The sequence below is a fragment of the Aphanomyces astaci genome, assembly GCF_000520075.1.
Source record: "Aphanomyces astaci strain APO3 unplaced genomic scaffold supercont1.187, whole genome shotgun sequence".
Taxonomy (NCBI): Eukaryota; Oomycota; class Saprolegniomycetes; order Saprolegniales; family Verrucalvaceae; genus Aphanomyces; species Aphanomyces astaci.
Genome location: NW_009798450.1, coordinates 1,867 through 14,206, shown reverse-complemented (window position 1 = coordinate 14,206; position 12,340 = coordinate 1,867). Strand labels below are relative to the sequence as shown.

Sequence of the window (12,340 nt, the reverse complement as noted above, 5' to 3'; positions counted from 1 at the left end):
TTGGTGTTGTCATGATTCACTCATGTAGTTGCGCCAACAGTGTCCCATCAACATTGTGTCCCATCAACACAATAGATTCGAAACCCATTAGCACTACAACAATGGGAAAGTGGCAACCTTCATCACACATTGCACGGTCTCGAACGAGTTCCGTTGTCATGGCCGGAAGACCTACCAAGTAACATGAGACTCACGTTGTTTGGAAGTAGCTGTAAGCACTTTTAGAAGTCACTACGGCCCAACAAGGATCAAGTCCATCACACGTCACAGAAACAAAGGGATCTACAGTAGCAGATGCAGACCGCATCAAGAACTAATAGCTGTCATAGGTGTGTCAACATGGTGCTACATAGCGTTTTATTGTTTCGATGTATTACTTTGACTTCACTGCATAACGTGCGATTCCTCCATCATAATGTTGCTCGCTGCCATTCAACATGATAAATGAACATAATTTATTCGGTACTTTTATACTGGTAATGCTTACTTTCTACAACTGTCGACTTCAGCGCATTGGTACAGCGTCAGACTATCAATCCAAAGGTCCAGAGTTCAATACTACTTATTTTTATCATAATCAGCACAAATTTCCATTTGTTTACACTGTTAGCCATGACTCAAATTAGCACGCAGCATTAGCGTTGATCTTGGCAGCTTACTCGGTTTGGACGTGTTCCATTAGGTTTACGACGATGGGACTGGCGGGGGACCGGGCACTCGCAGGGAGCACCGAAAACCCGCCTGGCGTCACCCGCGCCCCTTGCACCGGCGCCGCCGCCGACATCGTCGCTTGCACCCGAGGGGGTGAGCGCCCTGGCACCGGCGATCGCCCACGCGAGCGCGATCGCGGGATCGCGATGGACAGCGACGGGTCGGCAGTTCTCTGTGCGAGTCGGGCCAACTACAACTTGGCATTCAGAGGATTATGTCAAACAGCATTTACCTCAGGTCCGCGTCGCATATTTATGCGGGCGGTGATCCGCGCGACAGACCGTGCGTCCAAACTTCTGTCACCGCACCCCGGCGAAATTATACAGCGAGTTGGCCAACCGCCCCGCTGTCAGCGATAACTGCACATGCCACCTGCTGCCTTGCCCGACCAGCGTTCGCACAAACGCTGCAATGTACTCTAGGAATGTTTCATCATTGCAAAGCTCGATCCGCCACACGTCAACAGTCCAGCGCTCCAGGCGCTCGCGTTCATGAAACTCGCGCATGGCGCCCTTGCACTCATCGAGCCGGTGAAGACTTACCCTCGCAAGCTGCATGCATTCCATGGCAAGTAGCATCCACAACACCCGCACAAACAACAAGCGCAGGTATCGTTCCACGCCGGTAGCATTGGCCGTCTGGTATCCCCAATCGTCGCGAGTCTCGTCGAACTCGCGCACCACCGTCAAACGGCGCGTAACGTAGATCACATACCCCAAGTCCACGCCACCCCTACCGGCAGGCGTGAAGATCCGAGAGAGATCCCAGTGGAACCCCAGCTCTCGCTCGAACACATTGTCTCGGGCGAAGCCGGTCCGCTCCGGCCCACCAAGTTCGGCCTTCACTTTGGCCTCCGTCTTTACGGCGGTTCCCACGCCGCTCGCCTTTTCTTCTTTTCCCCCAACGCCCGTAGCGTTGGGATGTCCCCCATCACCTGAAGGTGTCCCAGTCACACCTTCGCTGGTCGCCTTCCTCGCTGCTTCCGCAGCCTCCTTGGCTGCTTCGTCCGCCGCCTTCGCCGCAGCCGCTGCGATCACTTTGGCCTCTTCGGCGCGCCTTGCCTTCGCCTTCACCTCTTCGGCCGCTCTTGCCTTCTTGGCGGCCTCCTCCCGTGCCAAGTGCTGCTCCAGCAGCTTTTGCACACCTTCGGCGCCCACTGTTTGCATGGCACTCTTCACCAAGTCGGCAGTCGCTTCCTGCTCCAGCTGTCCAAGCCGTTCGATCTTCACAGCCGCCTCGGCCTCCCAGTCGACCTTGCGATACTTCTGGTACTCGCGCATAAACGCGCGTCTTTCGGCCTTGGTCGAGCCCGAAAATGTCGGCGGCTGCGGGAGCGCCGGCGCGGTCCAAACTTACGGCGCCGTACGGCCGTAACCGACATCGCTGCCCATGTCCGTATCGTCACGGTCGTCCGACGGGTCGTTGTCGGCTGGCACAGGCACTAAAGCGCCATCTGCTTCAGTCGTTGGTGGTGCAGCAGCTGAGACAAACGCTGCGACAGCTGGTATTCCTCGGGTGGTGGCAGGGGCGTAAAACCCACCACATGGCGGTTGCCATTCGTCGACAGCAGGTGGCTGTCGTCGTCAGGGAGATCTGAACGCGCTCTCAACGGCGCGTCCTCGCTGGTTCTCGATCCGGTCACGCGACCGCGATCGTTCATTGGGTTTCATTGGCGTTTCCTCGTCGGAGGAATGTTCGCGTACCATCTCCACTGAATAGCTCAACAATGAACTAAAAATGTATTTGTTTTGTCTCCCGCTTCTTCTTGGATTTCGGTCACGGGATCTTCGTCAATGTAGCAAATATAACACTGACATTAGTGAGGTTAAACACGCCACGAGGCGCCTACTGCCTACCATTCACTAAAGTACTCAGTACCTCCATTAAGGTATCGGAACCTTTGACACGGCACACACACAGAGTGTGTGTGTTTGCAAACTATTGCTCTGCACGCTGCAGAACACCAGTCCCACATACACATCAACAGACATACCTACTTGTCTACGTTCGTGTCAAACACCTCGCGCCACCGACCATGGCGCACATCAGCACACATAAACTACTTCTATCTCGGTCATTCCTTGGCCAAAACCAGTTCCATGTACGTATCGACAGCCATTCGTGCCGACGTATGTGCCGACCGAGCCGTAGTATGTTAAATTATGTGTACAAAATGTACGCTGTACATCTGGTAATCACTGTGTGACAGCCAAAACTCACGTGGCGGGCGTGGTGGCCATCATCCACAGCGTTCAACCAAAAGCCACGTACGACCAAGTGTACAATGTAAAGTACAAGAATTATATTACCACGGTTTAGGTGTCGAGTAGCACTTGTCGTTCAAGTCAATGAACATTGCCATGTTGAACGCCGCCAGTTTGTCCACGACCTCGCGTGTGGCACCCGGAACGTACGCCGACGCTCTGATCCACAGTGACACGACGTGCTTGGGGTCTGCACCAAGCTTGAACGCCGCCACCAACGGGTTGTAATCGAAGTGACGCGGTTGCCCGGCGCGACTGACCCTGTCAAAAGAGCTACGGGGCCATTGGTGCTTCCATATGAGAGAATCCCTCAGCGGAGACACCAGTCCAAGAATGAGTTGTTTTGGCCAAGGAATCGCCGAAATTGAAATTTGAAATTTTCGCGGTATTTACAAGCTCTCTATCGCCCGAGCGCGCGCATATGCAGCGTCGCCCGCAAACTAGACTAATCTAGCGGATGGAGCTTGTGCATGTTCACACCGGGGTGGTTCATGCATCGGCCTCAGTCTGTCGGGCCTTCGTTAGTGTGCGGTGTGCTGTGGGTCGTGTCTGGTCGGTGTTGCTAGAGTTGTTGGTGCCTTGCAGACCTTGTTTCCGGTGGTCGGCGCGGTGGTCTGCGTCGTCGCGTTCGTGTAGCGATTTGTTGGTCGTGTGATGCGGCGGTGTTGTCGATAAGGCCTTGTGCCCGCTGCCCAAGCCATGTGTCTATGTCACGGGTCCGGCGGGCTTTCGCTTGGCGTAGGTTTGTGTCCATGGCAGCCGGGGTGTCATCGTGAGCCCGGTGGCGTTGTATGATGCCGGTGTTGACCGCTTGTGCTAGTGCGGTATCGCCGTCCAGTGCGGTAGCTAGGTATTGTTCGTGATACGTGTGGGTCCAGTACGCGTGTAGTGTAGTCCAATGGGTAGTGAACCATCGGCGGTGAAAGTCTTTGCCGAGTCGTGGGGTGAGAGAGAGTGCGATGGCCCTTTGTAGTGTGTTGTTAGTCATAGTCGGGAGCCGTTGCCATGCGGCTGGTGCCCGGTATATATGTGGAAAGCTGGCTCGCAGCCAGCTGTGCACCTCGTGGCACGTCGGGTCTTCTGGGTCGCCGTCGTTATCGGCATCCCATCGGATTCCCTGGGTGTAGGCCGGTGGGGGGCTGGGGAGAGTGTTGCGCGGTGGATTCATGAGCCACGTCATTTGGCCCCAGTGCTGAAGCGCGTGGGCCCAGTGTGTCGGAGTCTGGTGACACAATGTACCCCAGGAGGATGTCCACCTTGTTCATATTTGTCAGCCCAGCCCATCTCGGCGGCGATAAGAACGTAATTCTGGAGTGGTGGCGCATTCGTAGTTGCCCCGCCGTGATGTGCAGGTTCCACGTGGCCCCTGACGCGTCCAGTGTGCGGTGACCGGTGGAGTTTTTGTAGTAGATACACCAGTACTCATACGGGCCGGCCATTGCAGCCGTCGTTGTGATTTCGTTTGCGAGTGTCCTCCACCATTGGTCGGTGCGGCCTTGTAGTATAACATCGATCCACCAGAACCAGTGACCTAGTGCCGGGGCGTCGTCCTTTCGTGTACTGCAGCTGTCCCAAGGGCCGTTGTATGTAGCGGGCTGTTCCGTGCCCATTTGTTGTGCGAGCCATATTTCGCGCTGTGCTAGAAGGGGTTGAGCGGATAGCGCAGTACGGCCCAGCCATCGTGGTGTGATGTACCCGTATTGGCCGGCGCGGAGTTGCATGTTTTCCCACCGTATTTGGGAAATAAGTTCGCCGGCGGAGGTACTGGCGAGCGGAAGCTGCGTAAGTCGGGAGAGGTGGAGCCCATGCATGTGCCAGGAGCCGGTGAGTATGATCATGGGTTGGTATGTTGTACTGTGTGTGGGCCGTTGCCGTTCATTTTCGTGCCATGCCTCGGCCAGTGGTAAATCGAACGTAATTGCCATCCGTGGTGGGTATATGTGCTGGTCCCGTAGCCAGCTCATCGTGCATGTTTTATGCAGTCGGTGTCCGAGACGGCTGTCGAGGTGGCCGGATTCAGAGCATGTCGGTGCCGAGATCCCGAAACGGTGGCCGACCGTGTCGCGCGGGTTTTCATAGCAGAGTCGGCAGTGCGGACCCCAACGGCAGTCCAACCGGTGTTTCGCTGCGTTGGTATGTAAAGTCATCGCGATAGTCCGCCAGTAGAACCGTGTGAGGCCCCTCTTCCACCACACGTCGTTTTTTTTCTCTGGTGTTTCGAGCCCGGTGGGCAGTATAGTGCGGCGATCCGTGGAGTAAGCCGCTTGTTGGTCGCCCACTTGTTCGTGGCGAGCCGGTTGCCTAGCCAGCGGAGTGTGTTTCCCATGACCGATGAGTTGCCCAGTATCGAGTATAATGGGAAGCGTTTGTGGGTTGGGCATAGCAATGTGATGAGCCTCCGTAGCCAGTGTGTCCACTGTCGCGAGTGCCTCCCGTTGTGCTTGCAGTTGCCGGTCGGTGGTATGTTCATGTTTCTGGTGAGATCGGACCCACACAGTATGGAAAGAGCCGCATGGACGCATCACCGACATGAGGCCCCGGAGTTCTGCGCAGAAAGGGTGACTGTATCGGATCGGCCACGGTTTCAGCATCCGACGGCGTGCGGCGCGGTGGATGGCCCCAGCGCTCGTATTGTCACATATCTGTGTGCCGAGATCGTGGCCGAGAACGTTGCCAGCTATGATCGCGTGTGATTCACAACGTGTTGAGGAGAGGTCCTCGGGGTTGCAGTAAGTGCGGCCGTAGACAATGGTCGCGCCATGTTGCACTGCCCAGCTACCTTGTGCCGTAGGTGTACCCCCGTGGTGGACACTGCCGTCCCCGGCTGGTAGGTTAATGGGTCTGGTGGAGTGGCCCTGCTGTGTCGGAAACGACTGGTGGTGTAGTGTTTGCCATGGAGGAGGCGCGGTCTCGCACTCAGCAGGCGCAGTGTGCATGATGCACCCGGTGGCACCTACCGCACTCATTTAACCCCGGGGGACGAGAGCAGTACGTGCAGAGTCCAGCGTCGGCTGCCCCGTGGGCCTGTTCGATTCGGGCCCTGTCCCGTCGGTATGTGTCCAGAACAATATGCCGGGAGTTAAGACCAGTACGGCCACCGTAGTGTGAGTCCGTCCAGACGAGCACCGTGGTCGTACGCATCCGCCGCGTTGAGTAGACGATCTGAATAGACGTGCAGTTGGAGGCGTGTTCCCAACGCGTCCTGCCGTGCCAGTGGTGTGGCCGCGGTGCCGACCATATACCTGACCCCCTCCGGTTTTCGTGTCAGTTGGTGATCGTAAGCTGGATACCGGAGGCATCGGTGCGGGTGGCCAAAGACGTCCGTTGACCGATGACATAGCTGAGTTCGTCCGGCCGGGTTAGCAGCACCGCCCGGAGCACGAGGCCATAAAGTGGTGTATCGACGTAGTTGCCCATAGTTGTGGCCGGACGTGGCGAGCGCCCTACAGGCAGCCGGAGCCGGCGGGGTCCCGGTAGTATAGGGATTGCCTGAAGGGCGCGTCGCAGAGTGAGGAGTGCCGTCCCGGGCCACCCCGTGCGGACCGCTAATGTGTCGTCGTCTAATACATATGTCCCATCGATGTTGCAGACGTCACCGACGTGCCGGAGTTGCCATGGGAAGCGTCGATTAATGACCATGAGTGCACCGACCTGTTGTCCGTCCAGCAGTGGGAGGATGGGCCGGTCATTGTAACGCTTCGGCGCCTGCCACGTGGGTGAAGTGCAGCGCGCCACTACATCGCAGGTGGCCGCGTGTTTCTCAAGGAGACCGAGCGTTGTACCAAGGAACGACGTGTCGGCCGGTTTCATCTTTGCAGGTTGTGCCAGTGGGTGCGTTGTAAGTCCGTGACGTTTAGCCCAGTCTTCGAGTGCCTCCATCATGACATCATAGACCAGACTACCAGGCGTGTTGCAGATGTGGAGTACCACGTGTATTCGCGCCACCTCACTGTGGGTTTCACATGCTCGGAGACCAAGCCCATGGACCGTGTCGTAGTAGAACGCCCGTGGTGTGCAATAGGGGAGCCGGAAGTTGCGCCGTGCTGCCCGTCGTATGAGAGTATCGAAGGCCGATGCGACGTGGATGGCCGGACTGAGCGTCTACGGTAAAGTATCCGTGGCAACCACACCGTGTTGACGAGGTATTGAAATTGGCGTAGTGTAAGTTGGCAAGCGGCTGCGCGGTGAACGTCCTGCTTTAGTTTCGTCCAGGTGGCGCTGATTGTGATGTCCCACGTACCACCAAAGCCTTGTTGTATACCGAGGTGCTTGAACCCTTCAATCGGTGGTTCCATAGTGACCGGTTGGGGTAGGCCGAGGCCGTCATTGAGGTCGACTGTGGGGTAGTGCAGGCCACTGGGGGTATATCATGAACGATTTCGCCGCCCCGAAAACACCCCCGGATCCGAGAATGCCCGTGAAGATGTTCGATGTTGTCCGGTGTTGAATACCAGTGTACGAGGTGGCATTGTCTAGCGCATCATCAACGAACAGCGTACTATTGATGACGCGTCGGACTGGTGCGCCGTCCGGGCTTTGATGGTGTAGGATGTTAACGCCGTCGGGCCCTTGCTGTTGACGGCGTTGAAGGACGTCCATATAATACCCGATATGCATGACCGCGAGTATCGATCCCTGGCCGAGCCCAAATTCTCGAGTGCCCCCGTTCAGCCAGCCGAATGCATTGCGTATGTCGATTTGCACCGATGTCAGAAAAGCAGCCATTAGGCGTCGTGGCGTTGCGGGAATGCCAAGTTTTGAAGGTACACGTACTCCATTACCCATCCGGGCACACGATCGTAGCATTTCAGGCAGTCCTTCGATACGAGGAAGAGTTCATGGCCCTTGCGCTGCGCCCGTTCAAGCAGTAGCGTTGTGAGTATTGCAGCGTCGTGTACCGTCCGGTGGCGCTGAAAACCGTGTTGTAGCTCCTCGTTCGGTAGTTGTGGACCGATATAGTTCCGTATAACCGTGAAGACGCGGCTTGCAAATGCACTCTGGACGGTGATTGGCCGCCATGGTGGGCTACCAGGGTCGAGGCCGACGACACCGTGCGCCGTGGCCGCCTTGGGCAGAAAAATCATCTGCTTGCGTTTGAGTGATGGTGGGACGAGGCCCGTGCGAAGGATAGTATTGATGATAAGGCTTTCTCGTTCCCGGATGGCCGGCGGGGCGGCTATCCAGAGTTCCTGGCTGACGCCGCCAAAACCGGGTGAGACGCCTCGTCGAAGCGTCCGATCGCATTGCGCCTGGCAGTCAGCGTCGTAGCGATACGCATCCCACGTGCACTTTCCATTGTGGAGAAAAGCATGGTGGATCGGCGGTGGTTGGGCCATATCGTCCACGAGCCACTCCCGAATAAAACGGGGTGCTGACGGACCGTCACGTACGTCCCACGTGTCCAGGTGAGTCGGTCGCGTGGTGCGTTCGTTCGCCGGTATCCAGTTATCCAAGGTAGCCCGTAGACCGGCTTCCACGTCCCGGCGGCGTTCGCTGTAACGTGTTTGGTCGTTGGCGTCCCTGATCATCACGCTCTTGATATGGACCGGGGGAAGTGCCGGCCCGGTTACTTGCCGAATAAATGACCTCATACGGCCGGTGCTAAAGGCGGCTTGATGGTTGGCCGTGCGCCGTACCCGCCGTTGGGTGTCCCTCCAGTTGCGTCGTGTGCGACATGTGCGTTTCCAGATTGCGAAGCCCTCAAGTAGCCAATTTTGCCATGCGTTAATGTCCGAGGCCTGTTCCGGAGGCCGGTCTTTCCATTCCCGGATTTGAGTGGCGCCGGTACGGTGTGGGCTGTCCTCTGGGGCGGCTAGGGGGTCGATCACCCACTTTGGCCATTCTATCCCTCGGACCGCCAGGATGATGGCGTTGGCCTCCAACGGCGCCCCGGCGTGCTGCCTCATGATGTGGCGCCAGTGGCCGTTACACCGGATGGTACGTTTGACGCAGATATCGCGGTGGATTGTCGTCCGCGTTTGTGATGTTTCGCCCCATAGCAGTGCCGCCCCGCGGTACAGGATATGTGTAACGTTACTCAGGGCCAGTTCCAACCAAGCTGTCACCTCGTCCGGCTGCTCGGAGCTGCACGGTGGGATGAGCTTCGGTACAGCCCCTGTTCGGATAGTATCGGTGATGTAGGGGCCGAAGCGCGCAAGTTCCGTAGGCGTAATACGGCGTGTATTGACACCCTTGATCGCTTGTACGTCCTGTAACCGATGTCGTGAGCGTTCTGAAGTATCGAGTCGCAGCTCTACGACCGGGGTGCCGACGTGATCACTGGAGTGGATGGAGTCGAGCCAGATACCAGCCCCCGTGACTTTCCACGCTGCTCGTGTGTTAATGAATATGTCGTCCAGTGTCGTGGCCGTGTTGGCGCGTTGGTATGTGTGCCGGTCTAGGTCGGGCCACCGCAGGCGGAATGTAGAAACCCACTGGTTGGCGTGCAACCACTGTTCGAATTCCTGCCCGGTCGCGTACGCGTTCGCCGGTCGTGTTTCCGGGTTCCGGCGGTCGTGTGGGCTGGTGCCGTAGGTGTTCCAGTCGCCACCAGCAATAACGATTGCCCGTGCTGCGTTGGCTCGGTCATTGCAATCAGACAGCCATTCCCATTCCAGACGGACGGCGTCCATACAGGTGTGTGGGTTATCGTGACCGTAGGTCCCCAGGAACCATATCAGTCCGACCTGACCCAGGCGGACCGGCACCATGAGGCTGCGTCCAGACGGGGAGTATTGTATTGCCCTGCGGTCGATGCGCGCCGTCCAGCGCTCCCGTAGGAAAACCATCGCCACTCGGCCGTGTCCAAAGATGATAAGCCCGGGGGCTGGTCCGCCTTGTTGTTGTGCCGTCCAGACCTGTGACCCCGCACGTGCGCCCCAGTCCGAGTCTGCCATGAACAATACGTCTATAGCGTTGGCGAGAAACCAGTTCGCGATCTCTTCGTGCATTTTCGGCCATGTCTGTTTGTTAATGTTGGTGGAGGCGATCCGGATGTTGTTGTCCTGCCTACGGCCATGAAGCGGGTCCCCAATGTATGTGCCGCTAGCGAAGTCCTCGCGTCTGCGGATTTCGGCCTGTACCGCAACGTCGGTGTCCGTACGTGCCGGTATGAATGTGGTACGCCTCGGCGTCCATGTGCGTCGTTGCCGCTTACCACGCGTCGTGCGAGGCCTACCCGCGAGGGACGCATCCGAGCATTCCGAGTTGCGGGAGTCGTCGGACGAGTAACCCCCATTTTCGTGTTGATCGGCCTGGGTGACAGCCCGTCCATGGGTCCATGCAGCCAGGTTGGGGTAGAGCATGTCCTGGTGAAGTCCGGCCGGTGTGTGTATGTGTGCCGCAAGTGTACCCGGCAGGAATGTCAAAACGACGGAAAACACGTGCCAGTATATTCCAACTAAGATGATCGGCCACCTAACATGCCACCGGCGTCGTGGTGGCACCGTTATCGACGCCGGAGTTAAAAATCCGAAGTTTCCGACGCCGCCGGCGGGGCGTGCGCGGAGGAGGCATTATTCGATGCCGCTGCCATGCGCTCCACGGCAGCCTGTTGATCAGCCATGCTGTTGGCGATGGCCCGGAGCATCGTAAGCGTGTTGGATTGCTCCTGGCGAAGCGCCGTCATGTCCATAGTGATGGTGCGCTGTTGCTCGGCCACCTGAGTCTCCAATTGGGTCGTACGTGCGTCAGCGTCGTGGATGAGCTCCGTTTGTTCCGCCACTGTAGCCTCTGTGATGTCGATGCGGTCTTCATGGGTGGCCGTGCGGTGCTGGAGAACAGTGATCGCTGCCGCCTGCCTGGTGATAATATCCGTGAAATATGCTTGTTGTTGTTGGAGCTGCGCGGCAAAAAGTAGCCTGTAAACGGTGCTCGGCGGCCACCGCCTGGTGGGCCAGTTGTGAAGTGATTTCCTGTTGCACCGTACGCGCAACCAGTGCCTGCGTGGCCGCCATCGCCGCAGCCGCTGCGGGTACAGTCCGAACCAATGCCTGTTCCGGTTGCCAGCGTGCCGCCAAACCGACGCTGTGCGTGGATCGGGAGCGCGACTTCCCGCGTGTTGTGGCCGTAGTGTTGCTGCGTCGTGAGCCCTCCGCGTCAGGGTTGCGACCGCCAGGTGTCCACCGGTCGTCAGCGGTCTCGGAGATAGGGCAGTCAGCCGCCATATGGCCGAGCTGACCACAGTCGTGGCAGGCGATGCGTGACAGGTCCAACGGTGCGCGCATCGTACCGACGGCGTGATAGACGAAAAATCGTTGGTTGCCGTTCCATAGTGGTTGTCCCCGTGGACCGTACATGTGGTATACGTGTGCGGCCGCCGAAGTCTGCGTGAAAGTGAGCCACGCTACCGTTCCTTCAATGTCGACGTGTACGTCTTCCTCCAGCGCTGCATTCAGTCGGAGGAGGGTCTGGATTTCCGTGGCTGTGTTGGCTGTCGAGATTGGTGCTAGCCGGAGCATGGTGTTGAGGTACGTCGGTCCCTCGCGACTGTCGGGGTGAAACAACTGGCCGGATAGACGGTGCCAGAGGAACTCGTGGAGCGGCATGAGCCGGGTATGGCGGTCTTGGCTCGACAACGTGCGGCCAAGGTCAGCATGCATTTGGCGGTACTGCGCATAGACTCGTTGGGCTGTGGCCACCCCGGGGAATGCCAGCCGGAAATTATGCCCGGACGTACAGTACAGTACGTGCGTGTTTCGGTGAGTTAATGCATCCGATAGCCGGCCAGCGCGAGTGGTTCGGCCCGTTTCGCGCGTGAGACATAACCACCGCATCGCGTGCACCGAGTCCCCGGATGTAACGGAGGAGGAGTGCCGGTGTGACCGTAAAAGAACATTGGTACTCCAGTTGATTGGCTGAGTAGTTGTCCTTGGGGTGGCCAGCGAAGTCGAACGACATCGCAACGTCAATGTGTTGCAGGGCGAGATACCCACGTTTAACGGCGCCCCATACGTTTATGTCCACTGGGTGTGGTGTGCCCACGAGGCCCCGGTCGGAGGTGCCGGTTGTGAGTCGTAGTCCAGCGGGGAATGTAATACCCCAGCGTTGTTGGCAAGCCGTGAGGATCTCCTGCCGGACCTCCATGATCGTGGGGTGTGGGCTGGTTTCGTCAGGCAGGTCGCGTGGTGGTTGCATGAAGAAAGCAAGACCCAGCCGTGTCTGCCGCAGTTCGGCCTCGATCTCGTCAATATCCGTGCGCGTGAGCCCAAGGAAGAGATCGTCCTCATTGGCGTAGAAGCGTTTTTCGCCGGCGGATTGGATGGCGGCTGGGTCGCGGCGCTGGATGTTTCTGCCTGGGTAGTACAGTGTACCATCATCCACAAAAGTTGCGGCACCCGGCGTTGCGGCTTGTGTGGTAGGAGTAG

General features: G+C 57.9%; 5 protein-coding genes across 5 annotated transcripts; all 5 read right to left on the bottom strand.

Annotated features, from left to right (window-relative positions):
* Nucleotides 1–3,016: 3,016 nt before the first annotated feature.
* H257_18619 (hypothetical protein) lies at nucleotides 3,017–6,213 on the bottom strand (the record flags this gene model as incomplete). Its single annotated transcript, XM_009847714.1, has 5 exons — nucleotides 3,017–3,248; nucleotides 3,563–4,197; nucleotides 4,232–5,928; nucleotides 5,968–5,999; nucleotides 6,068–6,213. 5 exons carry the CDS (start codon nucleotides 6,211–6,213, stop codon nucleotides 3,017–3,019), a joined length of 2,742 nt encoding a protein of 913 aa, XP_009846016.1.
* A 26-nt stretch (nucleotides 6,214–6,239) lies between these two features.
* H257_18618 (hypothetical protein) lies at nucleotides 6,240–7,592 on the bottom strand (the record flags this gene model as incomplete). Its single annotated transcript, XM_009847713.1, has 3 exons — nucleotides 6,240–7,076; nucleotides 7,106–7,331; nucleotides 7,435–7,592. 3 exons carry the CDS (start codon nucleotides 7,590–7,592, stop codon nucleotides 6,240–6,242), a joined length of 1,221 nt encoding a protein of 406 aa, XP_009846015.1.
* A 107-nt stretch (nucleotides 7,593–7,699) lies between these two features.
* H257_18617 (hypothetical protein) lies at nucleotides 7,700–10,279 on the bottom strand (the record flags this gene model as incomplete). The annotated part of the gene is made up of 1 exon (XM_009847712.1): nucleotides 7,700–10,279. One exon carries the CDS (start codon nucleotides 10,277–10,279, stop codon nucleotides 7,700–7,702), a length of 2,580 nt encoding a protein of 859 aa, XP_009846014.1.
* A 158-nt stretch (nucleotides 10,280–10,437) lies between these two features.
* On the bottom strand, nucleotides 10,438–11,575 carry H257_18616 (hypothetical protein; the record flags this gene model as incomplete). The annotated part of the gene is made up of 2 exons (XM_009847711.1): nucleotides 10,438–10,770; nucleotides 10,859–11,575. The coding sequence occupies 2 exons, from the start codon at nucleotides 11,573–11,575 to the stop codon at nucleotides 10,438–10,440; spliced, it is 1,050 nt and encodes a 349-aa protein (XP_009846013.1).
* Nucleotides 11,576–11,633: 58 nt separating this feature from the next.
* On the bottom strand, nucleotides 11,634–12,268 carry H257_18615 (hypothetical protein; the record flags this gene model as incomplete). The annotated part of the gene is made up of 1 exon (XM_009847710.1): nucleotides 11,634–12,268. A coding segment is annotated over one exon (632 nt), but the record flags the coding sequence as incomplete, so codon positions are not given.
* Nucleotides 12,269–12,340: the final 72 nt, after the last annotated feature.